The 18,632-nt window shown below is 42.9% G+C and overlaps 1 protein-coding gene across 1 annotated transcript in view; it reads right to left on the bottom strand.

Annotated features, from left to right (window-relative positions):
* The window catches only part of AKAP6 (A-kinase anchoring protein 6), a 509,747-nt gene that overhangs the window by 375,067 nt on the left and 116,048 nt on the right, over nucleotides 1–18,632 (bottom strand). The window contains exons 2-3 of the mRNA XM_081089857.1: nucleotides 14,032–14,169; nucleotides 8,077–8,434 (exon numbers count right to left, since the gene is read on the bottom strand). Of these exons, the coding sequence (XP_080945983.1) occupies nucleotides 8,077–8,400 (324 nt within the window). The 5' untranslated portion in view covers nucleotides 8,401–8,434; nucleotides 14,032–14,169. The remainder of the gene's footprint in view (nucleotides 1–8,076; nucleotides 8,435–14,031; nucleotides 14,170–18,632) is intronic.

Genomic DNA, 18,632 nt, shown 5'->3' with positions numbered 1-18,632 from the left:
CTTACCTCCCTCCCTCCCATTGTTTTTACTGACTTTATGAGTCACTTGAGAAACTGAAGAGTTCAGAATCATGGAGGAGTCTTTACTCCTAAATAAAGAAATCCATGGCTGTCTTTTTGGAGATAAGGGAGAATACATGGAATAAGCAAGATGTATCCAAACGCCCTCTGCTCAAAAACATCTCCGCCCGGGGTTGTCAGCTCTAACTGCATTGGAATCACATGAGGAGCCTTTAAAAGTCCTGATGCTTTAGGTCCAAGCCCAGATTCATTGTTTTACACAATGAATATTGTCTAAAGGGTAGAAAGAAAATTATTTATGTACTTCCCCCCAAACAAAGATATTTTGTCTTCAAACTTAAACTGGTACTTACTTAGCTTAAGATGCTAAGCTAAGAAACCACTCAAAAATAGTAGATACTGAATGTTTCCGGCTCAGAATTCTCCACTCCCCAAACTACTGATGTTAGGAGTCTAGTTCCACTCAGAATTCCCCTTATCAAGAATCAACCAAAGGACTTGTATGCATGCATATAAGCATAACCAATGGACATAAGACACTGGGGGGTAGGGGAGGCCAGGGGATTGTCAAGGGCGGGGGAAGAAAAAAAAAGGAGACATATGTAATACATTTTGTAATACTTTAAGCAATAAAAAATAAATAAATAAAACATGTAGATGTTTTCAAAAAAAAAAAAAAAGAATTTCCGAGACTCCTAGGGCATTGTAGATGTGTCCAAGAATCAGCCCTGACTTGCGCACCGTCACAGCCAGCAGACCCTGGGCTCCATGGCTGTCGCTTTGGTAGCATCTCTGCCGCCTCAGGCAGAGCTCAGCTATAACACTGCGACAGTGGGAGGCAGAGTACACTTCCCTACACCCACTGAACAAGGGGAGGGGAGAAGCCCAGGGGTAGAGTCGGCTGAGACAGGTCCTCCCAGTCACACCCACAGCCCTCTCCCCTCACTGCATTCCCACGCTGCCCTGGGGGTGGCTGCTCAGGATGGGCTCCAGGGCTGGGAACACTTAACACAAACCACCACGCCCTCTCCTCCCTCCTGAGCAGGGGCAGACTCCTCGCTGCATGGTGAGGGTGAATCCTCTCCTAAGAGCTCCATCATCCCAAGACTTCCACCATCTTCAGTCCGGCAGGCACCTCTGAAGTGCCAACCCCAGCTGTGGAGAGAATTCAAGCCTTTTTCCAGCAAACCATCCAGACCCCATGTGAGCCACTGGGTTCTAATTTTGAGAATCAGGCCAAAATCAAAGAACCGACACAAATTTCACCTGGAGGCGGCTGAGAATAAAATGTATCTAAAGGGGATTGTTTGGGGAGCTGATTCCAGCTAACTCACTTCTCTTTGCCATCCAGCCACATCATTTCGCTTATGCAACTAGCCTACGCATCGCCTCTTTCTTGCTATCATGTTTCTAGGATACAGATAATATTTTCCCCAAGAAGACTGTTAATCAGTAAGCAGAGGTGCCTAATTTGCTTATTTAAAACCTAAATACATTCATCCAGATCAGAAGTCTCAGTTAAAGTCAAAATCTTTTCAGGGTCCTGGTCTGACTTTCCCGCCCAGCACAGTGTCTGAATCCGAAGGAGGACAGGGAGGAGGAGAGGCAGAGTTTCTAAAAATGGCTCAGCTGGCTTCTCGTAGTTCTTACTAAAGAATATCTGGAAGCATAAGCAAAGTATGTGGATTACATTTTCAGTTTTAAAAAATGGAAAAAATGACATAGTATAATATATTGCATTGTTTCCACATTTTAATCTTAAGGTTAGATGTTTTTATTCACTCTCTAGAACAATCACTCCTCTCCTCCCCTAACATGGGAATATTATAATAGTGGTTTGTAGTTCATCCTGGGGGTTACAATAAAACTTCCCCTAAGAACCTGGAAATAAGGCTGATAAGAGCAGTCTCTGATAAATAAATTTTAAGATCAGCACAATGACCAAGAAGATAAAGTTACCTTTAAAGACAAAGAGTGGCTCCAGGTCTAGAAGACCTAAGAGTACACTTACTGACTGCAACCCTTGCTAAAGAAGGAGTCACACAGAAATGGGGAGAGCGGGGAGGAGAACCAGGCACAGCCACCTACAGAAAGAAGAACAGATTCTCCCAGGCAGACTCCCCAGGCAAGTTCTCCAAGACTTCTGAAACAGACACTCCCAGATGGACAGTAATGCTCCCAAGCACTTGGGTTTTAATTCATCCAATGCCTTTGTCCTAATTCAGTCCACACCAAGCAGCCTTCCCCATGTGACATCAGGTGCAAGCCTGTATATGGGAGAGAAGGCACTGACCATACAAACTTGGACTTGTCTATCCAACAGGTGAACTGAGCCCACACCAAGTAAGGTCCTTGTCCTAAGCAACAGAGATACAGTGGAGAATTAAACATTTGAGGTCCTTGGGGCTAACACAGATAAGCAAACAAGAGAACTGCAGCTAGTGATACGAACCATCATACAAAATAAGCTGAAAAATGGGCTAGATAATTGCATGAAAGGGGGATGCATGTTTTAAGAAGAGGTATCAGGAATAGCTACATTGAGATATAAAACATCTACACTAATAAAAGAGAAAGATGTAAATTAACTATCACTCTGCCACTCGGCTACACGCCCACCAGCCAATCAGGAGCAACTATGCAAATTAACCCAACTAAGATGGCAGCGGCCACGGAGCTGGAATGAGCAGGAGGCTTGGGTTGCCCCTGGCAATGGAGGAAGCCAAGCTTCCCGCCTGCCCTGGCCGGCCTTGGGCTCCACTCAAGGCTACAAAGTTTTAATTATAGAAGATAAATAAATCCCAGATACTTGCTTCCAGCTGGCTGTGGCCTCCACTCAAGGAGGGGCTGGGAGCCTGGGTTGCCTTTGGATCTGGGCTCTGCTCAAGGCTACAAAGTTTCAATTATAGAAGATAAATAAATCCCAAATACCTGCTTCCAGCCCGCCTTGGCCTCCGCTCAAGGAGGCGTTGAAAAAAGAAAAAAAGAAAAAAAGGAGAGGCTAGGAGCTTGGGTCGCTGGGGGGCGTGGCCAGCCTGCAAACAGCCATCAGCCCCTCACCCAGGCTGGCCAGGCACCCCAGTGGGGACCCCCATCCTGGAGGGGGTGTGGCCAGTCTGAAAACAGCCCTCAACCCCATACCCAAGCTGGCCAGGCACCCCAGTGGGACCCCCACCCTGATCCAGGACACCCTTCAGGGCAAACCAGCTGATCCCCACCCATGCACAAGGCCTCTATCCTATATAATAAAAGGATAATATGCAAATGGACCCTGACAGCTGAACGACTGGGAATGACTGGTCACTATGACAGACACTGACCACCAGGGGCCAGACACTCAATGCAGTAGCTGCCCCCTGGTGGTCAGTGTGCTCCCAGAGGGGGAGCTCTGCTCAGCCACAAGCCAGGCTGATGGCTGCCAGTACAGTGGTGGTGGTGGGAGCCTCTCCCGTCTCATCAGCAGCGCTATGGATGTCCGACTGCAGCTTAGGCCTGCTCCCCGCTGGCAAGTGGACATCCCCTAAGGGCTCCCCGGCTTCCAGAGGGATGTCTGACTGCCAGCTTAGGCCCAATCCCCCCGGGGAGCGGGCCTAAGCCAGCAGGTGGACATCCCCCGAGGGGTCCCAGACTGCAAGAGGGCACAGGTCGGGCTGGGGGACACCCCCCCTGAGTGCACAAATTTTTGTGCACCGGACCTCTAGTTTAACATAAAACCAGAGGCTGACTCTACTCTAAGCATTTTCCAAAGGCATTGTTCAATAAAAAAGATACAACTGGCCCAAATGGAGTCATTTGTGCTAAGTCCCATGTCACCAAACTGAGACCTAACCTAACTGCAGTTGTAGCTTCTCAGGAATGTAATCTTAGTCAGTCAGTCTGGAATTTCCTGATCAGCACTAGTGAGGTAATCCACTTGGTTAGACCCTTTTTACCCCCTAAAATGAGATGCCCTTGCCTGAAACAAGCCACTCTTTCCCTGTCCCTCCTCCCTTTCTGCCTATAAAAGCCTTCCGTTTTTCTGCTAGATGGGATGCTGCTTGATTCATGAATTATTGAATAAAGGCAAATAGATCTTTAAATTTACTCAGTTGAACTTTGGGGGTTTTTTAACAGCATTTTTCAAGTAATTTTTTTAACGTTATACATCAACACAATGGTAGAGAAGACTATAATGATTTAGAGCAAGCAATGTGAAAGGGCATGTGAGGAATGTAGACAAATTAGGTAGAGGTAGGTTTTTTTTTGTTCTTGCTCTTCACCAAACACAGCAAAGGCCCCACCTTCCTCCTAAACTTCTCCAAGGCTTGTGTCTCTACATGTTAGAACTTGTCTGCACCTCTGGCTGACTGTTTGATGAGGATCCAGAATCTGCCAGGCAAAGACAGAGGAAGAGAGTGTCTAGGCAGAGGGAACAGGAAAAGCTATGAGGCAAGAAGAAGCCTAACATTTCTTTGGAATTTCCAATATGCCTGGAGCTTTATGAATAATGGGAAAGGAACAGGAAACATGGCTGGAGAAGCTGGCAGAGGCAGAGCCACAGAATGAGATTTTTGTTTTATTGTAAGCTAATAGGAAGCAAGGGCCTAACGTGACCTGATTTACATCTTTAATAGATCCGTTGGCTACTGTGTGGAGAATGAACTGCAGGGTAGCAGAGGGGCTCCAGCAGAAGCCCAAGCAGCAGTGACCTTTCTGGGGGGAAGGGGGGTTTCTCAGAAGAGAAGGCAGGGGCAGCAGCAGTAGTGCTGGGGAGAAGGAATGGCTTCAGGGCACGTTTTGGAGATGGATACCCAGAACTTGTTAATAGACATATACATGTACGGGGGGGGGGGGGGGGTGCGGTGGGAATCATGCAAAGAGTGGTAACTTTTACTGAAATTGGGAAGACTGGGGGAGGGGGGGAGGCATGGGGAGGGGAGATTAAGAGCTTGTTGATGGGCATATCAGGTTTGAGATGCTCACTAGAGACATAAGCAGAAATATCAATTAGGCAGTTGGGTGGGGCTCATGGGAAAATACCAGAGTGAATCTACACATTCAGAAATTATCTGCACCTAAATGGACCTTTAAAATCATGATATTTGCATCCCTGTGACAGTTGTTTTTTATTGTAAACCAAAGGCCCGGTGCACAAAATTCGTGCACTGGGAGGGGGGGGGGGGCTGTCCCTCAGCCCAGCCTGCACCCTCTCCAATCTGGGACCCTTCAGGGGATATCTGACTGCCCACAGGGATCGGGCCTAAACCGGCAGTTGGACATCCCTCACAAGCCAGGACTGCTGGCTCTCAACCGCTCGTCTGCCTGCCTGCCTGCCTGATTGCCCCTAACTGCTTCTGCCTGCCAGCCTGATCACCCCCTAACCACTCCCCTGCCAGCCTGATCGACACCTAACTGCTCCCCTGCCAGCTCGATTGCCCCCAACTGCCTTCCCCTGCTGGCCTGGTCGTCCCCAACTGCCCTCCCCTGCTGGCCATCTTGTGGCGGCCATCTTGTGACCACAGGGGGGTGGCCATCTTGTGCAAGGGCGTGATGGTCAATTTGCATATTACCTCTTTATTATATGGATTATTATATAGGATTAGTAAATTGAGTAATTCACGAAGGCAGAAGGAGCCAAGTTGGGCCTGCCCCTCTGCTTTGCCTATGAACCAGGAAGTCACAATTTGATTCCCCTTCAGGGCACATGCCCAGGTTGCTGCTCAATCCCCAGTAGGGGGCATGCATGAGGCAGCTGATCAATCATTTTTCTTTCTCATCCATGTTTCTCTCTGTCTCTCCCTCTCCCTTCCTCTCTGAAATCAATAAAACTATGTTTTTTAAAAAATGCATCGCAGTGCTTATTTGGTTGAATAAGGGAATATCACACAAATAAAGGGGAAACGTTAAGCAGATTAGGAGTCCAAAACTAAACCCTAGTTTAGAAGTGGCCACAACTCAGTGACCAGAGTTGATGACTTTGTACTCTATCATTACAGAATATTTGAGAACATTATAAGAGAATGATGGTTGTAAAAATCACTTGATGAAATAAACACAAAAAAGTATTAATAGAAACTCTAGAATTAAATTAATATTAAATGATTTCAATTCATCCCTTTAAGTCATTGATTAACTACCACTATGCGATTGTTGTCTTGACTTCCTACATTGCTGGGGCTTTTTTCTCAGCAGAGGAGACAGGTATGCTGTGGGACAGAGCTGGATAGAGGCAGGTGTAAGATGCTTTCTACGGAGGCAGGAAGATGATAGGTAATTCCAATGTGAAAAGATAAGCAAATCACCTTAGAGGTGATTTCTCAAACACTGAACATAACCTTGGTTGATTTTATAAAGACTTTACATTACTACTTGGAATAAAAGTTTTCATCTTCACTTCAGTGTTATTGAAGTAATTAAATGAAGTAAATCGACACATTAATGTTTCTAGGAGCCCTTAACAGCATTTTTAGTGGAGTCTTTTAAAGAGATTTCCATTTTCTCCCCATTCTCCTTCATCATTTACCATTTTTTCTGTGTCAATCTGCAAGACTTTGGAGAGCCAACAGTCAACTTTTCTTAAAAACCCAACCCTGTATTTACTTATGGGAGCTACATGCCTCCATTTCACCCCACCCCACGTTGCCGCAGAGCTGCCCCTTTAACTAAAGGAGCTGTGTTCCGGGGCTGAGACACATTCTTCCCTGCTGCCAGAGCGGGAAACCAGCCAGGCCTGCATTCCACTGAAGCTGGTTCCTAGCCATTTCTGTTACCCTTTAGTGCTGTCTCTTTTTCTAGAACCGGTGAGAGCCCAGTCAGCTTGGCATTCGGGCTTGTTTGTTTTCTCTTTCTCCTCAGCCCCTCCTTTCCTCTCTTGGACACTCTTTCCTGTGGCAGCGGGGTCCCGAATCCCCTGAACCAGCCTGAGAAAGCGGAGCCAGCTCTGCTTGCTTTTCTCTTAACTGCGCATCTTTCCTCTCACCCTGATGGCTGCATAAGACATTTGAGTGTTAAGAGTCAAGAATCTGTTTGGTCTTTGGTTTTCTCTTTTAAATATATTTTTATTGATTTCAGAGAGGAAAGGAGAGGGAAAGAGAGATGGAAACCTCAATGATGAGAGATAATCTCTGATCCGCTGCCTCCTGCATGCCCCACACTGGGGATCGAGCCCACAACCCAGGCATGTGCCCTGACTGGGAACTGAACTGTGGCCCCCTCGTTCATAGGTCAAGGCTCAACCACTGAGCCATGCTGGCCAGCTGGTCTTTGATTTCAAAATTATTTAGGATTAACTGTCTTAGGTAAAAGAATTCTCCCTAAGCTCTCATGCAACTGACTAGAAATGTACACTGGGGTTTGGGTCCATTGCCCCGATTAGTTATAAACCTGCCTTGCTTTGCTAGTCATTGACCTGAACATGCATTTTTCTCAGGAACCTGGAATAGAGGAATGGCTATGGCAGGGCAAGAGTCACTGTATTTTGGGGTCCCTAGGTCAAAATCTCTATTATAGCACTCTTTACTAGCACCTTCATTTCATTATTATCAACAGTCAGGCTTGTTAAGGCCTCTAAACACCCCAGACATTTTTCAATGTCTGAACTTTAGATTAGTTGTTAAAAAGGAACTCTTGCCCTACACGATGAACTGTGCCTGGATGAAATGACTCATTCCAAAAAGAGAGCAATGCCCTTTCCTATTGCGCCAGGACCCACTGTGTGCCATAGCAGTAGCATCCATGCAACAGGAGATAATCACAGACACATACATACACACAGCCACAGCTCAATTTGAGGTTTTACCTATGAGTGTCTATTTATTAAAACTTTTGTAATACTTTATTCTCCCCACTTTTCTGCATTATCCCCTAAGGTCAGTTTTATTCTAGACACTCAGCCCATGAAGTAAAATCAGGAGAGAATTCTGTCCATGTTCATCTACAAAGATAATGTTTCCACACCGGTTATTCTAGTTTCTTTCTGAGACTTTTCTCACTGAGAATGACAGAACTCGGGCTCTACGTGCCACAGCCTTTTCAGTCTTCCGTCTGGAATGGACCTGAGCCCAGAAACCTTCCTTACCTTTAGTTGAACTAGATGCACATCCACATGCTTGCTGTCTGAATCCTGCTGGACTGAGTGGGTTAGGTCCCGGACTCTCTCGGAGGTCATCCGGAGCCAGGTCTCAATTTCAGGCAAGTGAAGGACAATCTTCCAGTCGGCCCCTGTATGCAATGGGGGTGGCTTTTCATACTGCTGGTCAGAATCCATATCCTTCACCGCCTCTTCTCCCTCACCCTGCTCCACGGTGGGTGTCAAGTTGATGGCCATGGGTGAAGCGTCAGTAGCCATGGGATCCAGGTCCTGTGACCTCAGGGGGGACAGTGTCACACTCATGGTTAACATGGAGAAGTCTAAGCCTTACTTCTTTCCAAAACAGCTGAAAGGCAAGAGGAAAGAAGAAAGCAAGAGTCAGACAAGATTGCCAAATAAAGAAATGATACTTCACAGAAGAAACAGGATTTCTAAATTAAGCCAGATTTCTAAATTAAGAAACCATAGCTCGTAGCAAAAACAGAAAGAGGTGTTTTAAGTTCCTACATAGTAGCCCCAAGACCCAGCATGTAATAGGAACCCAAAACCATGTGGTACTGCCTACCCCAACATCGATTCTCTCCTCATTCCTTAGTAACAACATCCTGATTTTCAGCTGTGCCTATTCCTGCCAAGAATTTAAAAGTGCATTCCCTATCTCCATCACAGCGAGGTGTGGTCAAGTGGCTAAGTTCTGGCCAATGAGATGTAAGTACTACTCCTGTGTAGAAAGTCTGGGAAAGCTGCTTAAAGAGAGTTGACTCAATTATGAGGGGCCCCCTTTTTGCCCTTCTGCTTTCCCCCTTCTCCTAGCCTGTAACGTGGACTTCCAGTTGCCGTCTCAGACCAGAAGATGCCCCTGAGCATGTCAGACAGAGGATGGTAGAGCAAAGTGGCAGGAACATGGATCCCACACGATAACGAGCAACTACTGGACTGCTGCCCTGGACTTTTTTTATTGTGAGAAAGACAAACTTCTGTCTTGTTTAAGCCACACGAGTGTTTGGGGCTTTTCTACAAGCATCCAAGCATCATTTTGATTACTGAAACCAATATATTCAATACATGGGATAACAAGAAAGGGAACATGTTTGAGCTGGTGAAAACAGTGTGCTGAATTCAGGGAAGGCTGCTCCTTTCTATGATTTGTTAGATAAATAGATATCATGTAGTAATTCCAAACCTTTACTTTCCTGAAAAGTATAAATCATGGCCTATATAGAATATATCTAGAATTAATTAACTCTCAACCTAAATGAAATTAGTATTTGGTCATGCTGAAATTTTGAGGCTATGGAATTTCAAGAGTAATAAGTTGCTCTTAAACACATAACATTAAAATGTTAATCAAATACATGAAAAATGATATATGTGTAGGTCAAAATAAGGTAAGGTTACTTTTTAATATAAAGTTGATAAGATAAATTATCTAGCTATGTAAAAGATAAATTACCAGTGTATTATAAAATAACTTTTTGGCTTTGTACACTAAACATTTTAAATAGACATTATTTTTAATTTTAGGAGCTTCTTTTACCCAAGGCAATAGGTTTCATATCCTTTTAAAAGACTTTTTCTTGTTCTACACATTCAAGTCACTTTATAGCTCCTTTCATCTAAAGATGAAATATAAAATTAAATGTGATTATCAGAAAGTAGCCCATATGTCTTTAGATTCTGAATAGTCACTTAGTATCAACAAAAAATTCTTTAACAGCTCTGACTGGTGTGGCTCAGTTGGTTGGGCATTGTCCTGGGCATGAAGGGGTTGCCAGTTCAATTCCGGGTGAGGGCACATGCCCAGGTTGCAGACTTATTCCTGGGTAAGCGGATAAATGTTTTTCTCACATCGATGTTTCTCTCTCTCTCTTTCTCTCTCTCTCACTTTTACTCTCTCCCCACTCTCCCTTCCTCTCTATTTAAAAATCAATAAACATTCTTTATAAAATATTTTACCTACAAAAATGGGGGAAGGAGGTAAAGAAAGATCCCAATTTGACTAGGAACATGTAACTTTCCATACAGGAATGGGCACAGGTAATTAAAAGACTTGTTGAATTAACAAAAGTCTTAAAAATAAGTTACTCCTGCCCTGGCCAGTGTGGCTGAGTTGGTTGATCATCGTCCTGTGCACCAGAAGGATGCTGGTTCGATTCCCAGTCAGGGTACAGGCCTGGGTTGCAGGTTTGATCATTGGGGTATGCAGGAGGCATCCAATTGATGTTTCTCTCTCACATTGATGTTTCTCTCTCTAAAATCAATAAAAAAAAATTTTTTAATAAATAAAATAAAAAAGAAGTTATTCCTATGACATGTTTCCGAAACATTCCAATGCTACACTATGATACCCTACTCAACTTATTGAGCATCACATTTTTAAGTTAAATGATAAGGGGGTTTACAGATAAATTTCTGAAAGCAACGTTATTTGCTAAAAGTAAAATATTATGTCATAAAGTAGGTTTATCGCTTTGGTACCTGCCTTTGAGAATGGTACCTGCCTTTTAGGCTTCAATTCAACAGTTTCCTCTGCCTGAGTATAAGAGGAAGAACCTACACCCTACATTTTTAAATGCCTTTCTAAAATAACAATACTACCATACCTGACTATTTTTAATTAGAAGATATCAAAATTTCACTGGGAGGGATAAAACTTCAGGAAGAATAAGCTACCACACTACTTCTTAAAAATCTATACCCTAGCCTAAGACAGATTCTAATTCCCAAAAGCAATTTTTAATTTTTAATCAATTCCTGCCCTCTGGGGGACCTGCTTAGAATCACAATCCCAGAGAAGGAACCTGATACACAAAGGTTAATAAAGGTTTCCAGTGCAAGGTCACAGAACTGGGGGTAAGTAGCGGGGACACTGGTGTCACAGTGGTTCCCTTTTCTAAGAAACCAGACTCATCCAAACAAGAAAACTAAATGGCAGGGTGGTGTACAATGAACTCTCTAAGTTACACCCACACCCACTCGCCCCTAGACGCCTGCCCAAGAGCCCTGCACAGCTGATAAAGGATGCCTGGTCACGGTGTTTCTCTGAAACTCCTAAATCAAGGCTGTGCCTTCTCTGGAATATACATCATACTGTAAACTAAAGAACATGCCAAAGAATTGGCTCAGTGCAATTTATGTCCCAACATACATTTCTATAAATACCATCAGGCTGTGCACCAAGCAAGCACAGTGCAGTTTGTGCGATTTAGGGTAAGATGCTCCACATTTCTGGGTCCCCGTTTCCTTGTTTGTAAAATGACAAACTTGGCCTCCATGATCTGTAAGATCCCATCTGTCACTAAAAATCTGTGATTACCTATTTATTCAGAAATAACAAAACTACTAGAAGTATCCTGCCTGTACTGAGAGCTGTGTAGCTACTAAGCAATGGCCTTCCATTTTACCAAAGCACACAAACAGCACCAATAGAATTGTCCTACTTAATGGGAAGAAAGAAATTATCACCGTGCAAACACATTTTGTAAATCATTATTTACACATTATGTGTTGCTAATTCTTTCCGGAGGAGCAAATATGGGAGATTATCCCCTCTGAGAGCTTACAATTTAAGACTGACAACACAAACATATGTGGTTATATAGATAACAATAAAAATAATGTTAAATAAAATCATAGCTGTGTGCATCACAAATGAGTAAATGACAAATAAACCTTACATTCAAGCGGCCAAAACAAAATTTTTCTGCATTAAAAAATTTCAACCTGAATGTGATGTTTCTATATTTAACTCATCAAACTGTAAACAAGAAAATCTCCTTAACCCAGAGAACTAAAGCACTTTACTCGTTTTATTTTAACTTCTGTCTATTTACTTTCCATAACATATAACTTTGCCACTGAAAAAGAAATATCATATGTGTCATAATAGCATAGCAAACATGGGAAGTGGCATAAATTTGATTAGCTACCAATTTTCATGGAAAATAATTACTATAAACATTTAATTATTATTTCTAGTAGTTCACATTTAAATGACCACCCTCAGGTAAACAAACTTTATTTCTGATTTTTACAAAGTCACATCTGATTTAAAAGGTAAAGTTTATAATTTAAAGGAAAACTGTTTCACATTTTGAAGACTTATAGTAATATCTTTGTGTATATTTTCCCTGCCCTTCTCACAACTATTCAAGCTTGCTTTCCTATCAAATTAATTCTCCCAATTGAATGCAAATAAATAGTAGGAAATTCAGCACAAGTCTATGTGTTCTTCTAAGTACTATACATTTTGTATTCTTCCTTTACCAGGCATCTTGCAATAAGATTCCTTGCTAGTCACCGAGAAATTAAAAAAGAAGAAAAGGTCAGTAGACAACTCCTGAAGGTGCAAATGAAAGCACTGATTCGGTGCTTACAGGTACCCACCCAGTTACAACTCTGACTCCAGAACCGTGAGAGGACAGATCAACCAGCACCGTGACCTCTGCCCCCCCCCCCCTCCCGCATCAAATGTTTATCTGTGGCCACCTTTCCAGCATTAGAGATAATACCACCTTTATCCCAGTTACTGTTAAAAATAACATAGATCAGATTTTTTCATTTCCACAAATCCAAAGAAGATTCAACATTTAAAGCGTAAAAGCTGAAAGCAGTGAAGATTTTAAAGAGTATTATTTTGTTTTACTCTATGGAAAAGGTTTTCCAATCACACTCTATTATCTTATAGAAACAGAAGAACCATACCATGGATTGCTTCCTAACAAGGACTGGTTCTGCTATCTCCCTGACAGTCCGCAGGTGGTGAGTCGAAACCTGACATTAGCAGAATACATTCTATTTGAACACAACACGCTTAAATCAGGAGAATGTTCCTTTACCAAACTAGCAGGCAGAAACTGCAGCTACACAGCCATCAGAGCTGCCCACCCTTTCTCCCTTCTCTTGTGATTTTCTCTCTTAAATAAAAGAACAGGAAAGCCGGGAATCTGCCAACTGTACTCACTGTAAATGCTTTTGTCCCTAAAAGTCCTTCAGGATTAAACGCCTGGCTCCTCCTCCTTCTCTCCCACCTCCGGTTCTCCTCTCGTGGCCAAACAAGCTAGAGACCAGCGCAGGTCTGTAGGGCTGCAGCCTCAAACACCCTCAGTGGCCTAAATCGCTTACAAAGAGAGGGCTGCTATGCTGTCCCTTTTTGGAAGCGAATGTATAAGCGCCAGGCCTGTGCAGTTACAGGCAGGCTTTTGTGAACAAGCAGTGATAAGTGAGCCGAGGAAAAGGAGACAGTTGCCAAAACAAGGATCACTACGGAAAAGAATGGGTGGACGGAGCACATCCAGTCACTGTTTAGAACAGCGGTTCTCAGCCTGCCTAATGCCGCAACTCTTTAATACAGTTCCTCATGTTGTGCTGACCCCCAATCATAAAGTTATTTTCGTTGCTACTTCATAACTGTAATTTTGCTACTGTTAGGAATCGTCATGTAAATATCTGATATGCAGGATGTATTTTCATTGTTACAAATTGAACATAATTAAAGCACAGTGATTGATCACAAAAACAATATGTAATTATATATGTGTTTCCCGATGGTCTTAGGCGACCCCTGTGAAAGGGTTGTTTGACCCCCAAAGGGGTCGCGACCCACAGGTTGAGAACCACTGGTTTAGAAGAATCAAGACTGTATATCCCAAAAACTGAACAATCCTAACACAGGATAAGTAACTCTGGATATAAATGAATAGTGCTATATTAACATAGCCAGCTGACAAAGCCAATCTGCGTTAAACAGCTTCAAGCTCTCTCTCTTTTCTTGAGAAGAAATTGTTCTTGCCAAGCAAGAGCATCATCGTGTGTACAGTCTGAGAGGCAGTCTTACCATTAAGCGAATCAAACCCAAGCCTACATGTAGTCTTTCCGTGCTCTGCTTACTTCTTCGAAAGCAAGTGAGAAATGAAAGCACAATTCTAGCCAAAATGAACAAACCTGCTTTCTCTAAAGCACGTGTTGTAAAACCGAGCTGGAGAGAATCGTTAGGCATCACGAAGTCTCCATTTTTCTCCCTCTTCATTTTTGCTTTCCTGTGCTCGCAATCATACTTCACAGAAGCTATTCACAGAGACACTGAATTTTGAAAGAAAAAAAGAGTTACACTGGAATGTTTTTATTTTTGTCTGAGGTTAGTGCTCATGTTGACAAGAAATGAGCTTGAGACATGCATCCTATATCTGATTCCAGGAGTCTAGAATCAGGTTCTGCGAAGATATCACAAAAACACATTCAGTAAATCACTTAACTAAATGTCCTGGTTCACCTAGATGAATGAGGCCCTAACTCATCACCTAATTTTATGTTTTACTGTATACCTACCTCCCTGGTCTCCTGTAAGGCTGAGAGTTAGGACATGTTAAGCCTTAAACAAGAAGGCCAAAGACCTCCTGCCAGATGTTAAGTTAAATTTGTACCTAGCGGGTAAAAAGGAGAGTGGCTTTTGTAAGATGCTCCTAAAGACGTTTGCGCAAACACAGTCTGTTTCCTCCTTCTCCTTGGCCCTTGTCTCCTCCCCACCCCACACCCTCTAGAACTCAGCTGTAGTAACACGGGCTAGTGAGATCCCTGAGGAAACCCCAGATCAGCCTCACTTTCTAATCCTGCCCCATAACAGGACAGCCCGCACGTGGACATCAGTGAGAAGGACTTTGAGCTCGAAGTGAGAGGAGACGGCATGAAAATAGTGAATACTGGGGCCCAGACATTGCTACAGTTTGAAAGATCTTTTCCGTGATATCACTGATGGTACCTTTCCCTCATTTCTCTCCCTTTCCCCCTTTAATGTCTTTTGTGTGCACTGTGCCCCCAGGTGGGTGCTGACCACATCCTCCTAATCACACGGAGCCCAGGACTCTCTCCCAGGTCCCCCTCAATCACCACTAATTTCATGCCCAGAGCACAGAGTCTTCTGTCAGCCATAACACACTTCATCGATCATCTTCCTTGCTTAAACCCTTCACCTACCCCCGTGCCCCCAACCCACCGCCCCAATTATTCAGGTCCTTCTCCTGTGGCAGGGACCCCCAGGTTGACTCAGCGAGTCATCATACCGCCTGTGTTTTCTTTCCCTCATTACAGCAGCCAGTTCCTGTCACTCAGATTCATTTGGCTGCATCAGCCAGTCAGCTGCAAACAGTGCCCATGGTCATGAGTATGTGGGCCTGGACTCAGTGAACACTAATGAGTGTTCCTATTTCTCACCCGCACCCCAACTTGCTAAGAATCACCTTTGAGCATCAGGCAGCCTCTTGAGAAGAAATGGATCTGTAAAACTCTAAAACATAATAGATGCAGTTGTTGCTTTTGTCAATGCTATTAACACAAATTTAATATACATATATGTGTGGGAAACTCACATAAATGAGAGAGTGAGAGACCCCCAACCTCTGGAGAAGTGAGAGGCTGGAGGTTCAATCAATTGCCAGTGGCCAATGATCTAATCAATCATGCCTATGTAATAAAGCCTCCATAAAAACTCAAAGCACAGGGTTCAGAGAGCCTCCTGGCTGGTGAACAAAAATGCATCCACATGCTGGGAGCTGGTACACCCCAAACTCCATGGAGATGGAAGTCCTGTGCTCAGGACCCTTCCAGGCCTACCAGATGTATCTCTTCAGATGGATGTTCATTTGTACCCTAATATTCTTTGTAATAAGTGGTGGTCTAGTGAGTAAACTATTTTTCTGCCTTCTGTGAGTGGTTCTGCAAGTTAATCCAAGCTGAGGAGGGGTCGTGGGAACCTGAGGAAGGTCCAATTTGCAGCCAGTCAATCAGACCCACGGGTAACCACGTGGACTGGCCATTGGCATCTGAAGTAAAATGAGGGAGGGAGACAGTCTTGTGTGACTAAGCACTTACACTGGGGGATTTGACACTGTCTTCAGGTAGATAGTGTCAGAATTGAGTTAAATTATAGGACAACCATCCACTATCAGAGAGTTGTGGGAAAAACTACCACTCAATTGGCGATCGGAAGTGCCAGAGGTGTAGTACTGAGAGCAAAGGAGACACAGGGGAGTGTCTTTTTCCAAAATGGCAACACTGGAGGCTAGAAAACAACTGTATCCTTTAGGAAGGAAAAAGAAACCTAGCATAGAATTGTAAACCAAGAATAATATAGAATTACTAGAGGCCTGGTGCACAACATTCGTGCACTGGGGGGGGAGGGCCCCTCAGCCCAGCCTGTGCCCTCTCGCAGTTTGGGAGCCCTCAGGGGATGTCCAACTGCGGCTTAGGTCTGCTCCCTTTGGGAAGCAGGCCTAAGCCGCAGCTGGACATTCTTAGCACTGCCACAGAGGCAGGAGAGTGCTCGCCAGCCATCAGCCCGTGGCTGAGCGGCGCTCCCCCAGTGAGAGCGCACTGACCACCAGCGGGCAGCTCCTGCATTGAGCACCTGTCCCCTGGTGGTCAGTGTGTGTCATAGTGACCGGTCATTCTGCTATTTGATCAATTTGCATATTACCCTTTTATTACATAGGATAATCAAATGCTAGGACAGAATATTTTCAGATATTTAAGCTCACAAAAAGAAAAATCACACACACTTTTTCATGAGATACCAGAATCTCTCTAGATACTCTCCCAAACAAAGAGAAAGAGATATTGAGAGAGAAGAGAGAGAGAGAGAGAGAGAGAGAGAGAGAGAGAGAGAGAGAAGAAAAAGAAAGACATGGTATGTAGAAAGCAGAAGACCTAACACCCCTGGGTGATAAAAAAGGGGAAACTCGCCCAGAGTAAGTAGAAGGAAGGAAAAAATAAAGATCAGAGTGGAAATAAATGACATAGAGATAAAAAAAAATTTACAAAAGATCAATAGAACCAAGAGCTAGATCTTTGAAAGGATTAACAAGATTGATGAGCCGCTAGCCAGGCTCACCATCAAACAAAGAAAGAGGACCCAAGTAAACAAAATCAGAAATGAAAGAGGTGAAGTAATTCAAAAATACTATGAATAACTCTACTCCAACAAACTGGACAACTGAGATGAAATGGGCATATCCCTAGAAAAATACAATTTTCCAAAACTCAATCAGGAAGAATCAGAAAATCTGAATAGGCCAATAACACCAATTAAATTGAAGCAGTAATTAAAAAAAAAAAAACAAAAAAAAACAACTTCCAGCAAACAAAAGCCCTGGTTGGAACGGCTTCACAGGAGAGTTTTACCAAACATCCAAAGAAGAACTAACACCGATCCCCCTCAGACTATTCCAAAAAATTCAAGAGGAAGGAACGCTTTCAAGCTTTTTCTATGAAGCCAGCATTACCCTAATTCCAAAATCAGATAAAGACATTATAAAGAAAGAGAATTATAGGCCAATATTCCTCATGACATAGATGCTAAAATCCTCAACAAAATATTAGCAAATCTCATTCAGCAATACATCAAAAAGATCATATAACATGACCAAGTGGGATTTATTCTGGGGATGCAAGGATGATACAATATCCACAAATCAATAAACATGATACATCACATAAACAAACTGAAAGGCAAAAACCACATGATCATATCAATTGATGGAAAAAAATTATTTGACAAAATCCACCACCCTTTTTTGATAAAAACTCTCAGCAACATGGGAATAGAGGGGTCATACCTCAGCATAATAAAAGTCTTATATGACAAACCTATACCCAACAGCATACTCAATGGGAAAATATTAAAACCATTTCCCCTAAGAACAGAAACAAGGCAGGGATGCTCACTTTCACCACTCCTATTCGACAAAGTATTGGAAGAGCTAGCCATAGCAATCAGACAATAAGAAGAAATAAAAAGCATCCAAATTGGAAAAGAATCAGTGAAACTGTCATTATTTCCAGATGATATGATATTGCACATAGAAAACCATTAAAAAACTACTAGATATAATAAATGAATTTGGCAATGTAACAGGGTACAAAATTAACACCCAGAAGTCTAGGTTGTTTTTATACACCAATAATGAACTCACAGAAAGAGAAATTTAAAAAACAACCCCATTTACATTGCACCAAAAATAATTAAGATACCTAGGAATAAATTTAACTAAGGAGGCAAAAGACTGTACTCAGAAAACTACAGGATATTTTAAAAAGAGATAGAGAAAGATATAAACAAGTGGAAGAACATATTGTGTTCATTGTTAAAATGTCCATACTACCCAAAGCAATCTATAGATTCAATGCAATCCCCATTAAAATACCAACAGCATATTTCACAAACCTAGAACAAACTCTCCAAAAATTCATATGGAATTAAAAAAAGATCCAAAAATAGCCACAGCAATCCTGAGAAAGAAGAACAAAGTTAGAGGGATCACAATACCAGATATCAACCTATATTACAAAGCCACTGTTCTCAAAACTACCTGGTACTGGCACAAGAACAGGCATATAGACCAATGGAACAGCACAGAGAACCCAGAAATCGACCCAAGACATTATGCTCAATTAATATTTGACAAAGGGGGCAAGAGCATACAATGAAGTCAAGGTGGTCTCTTCAATAAATGGTGCTGGGATAATTGGACAGATATGTACGAAAAAAGAAA

The sequence above is a fragment of the Myotis nattereri genome (assembly GCF_964212035.1).
Source record: "Myotis nattereri genome assembly, chromosome: 1".
Classification (NCBI taxonomy): domain Eukaryota; kingdom Metazoa; phylum Chordata; class Mammalia; order Chiroptera; family Vespertilionidae; genus Myotis; species Myotis nattereri.
This window is presented reverse-complemented; position numbering and strand designations above follow the sequence as displayed.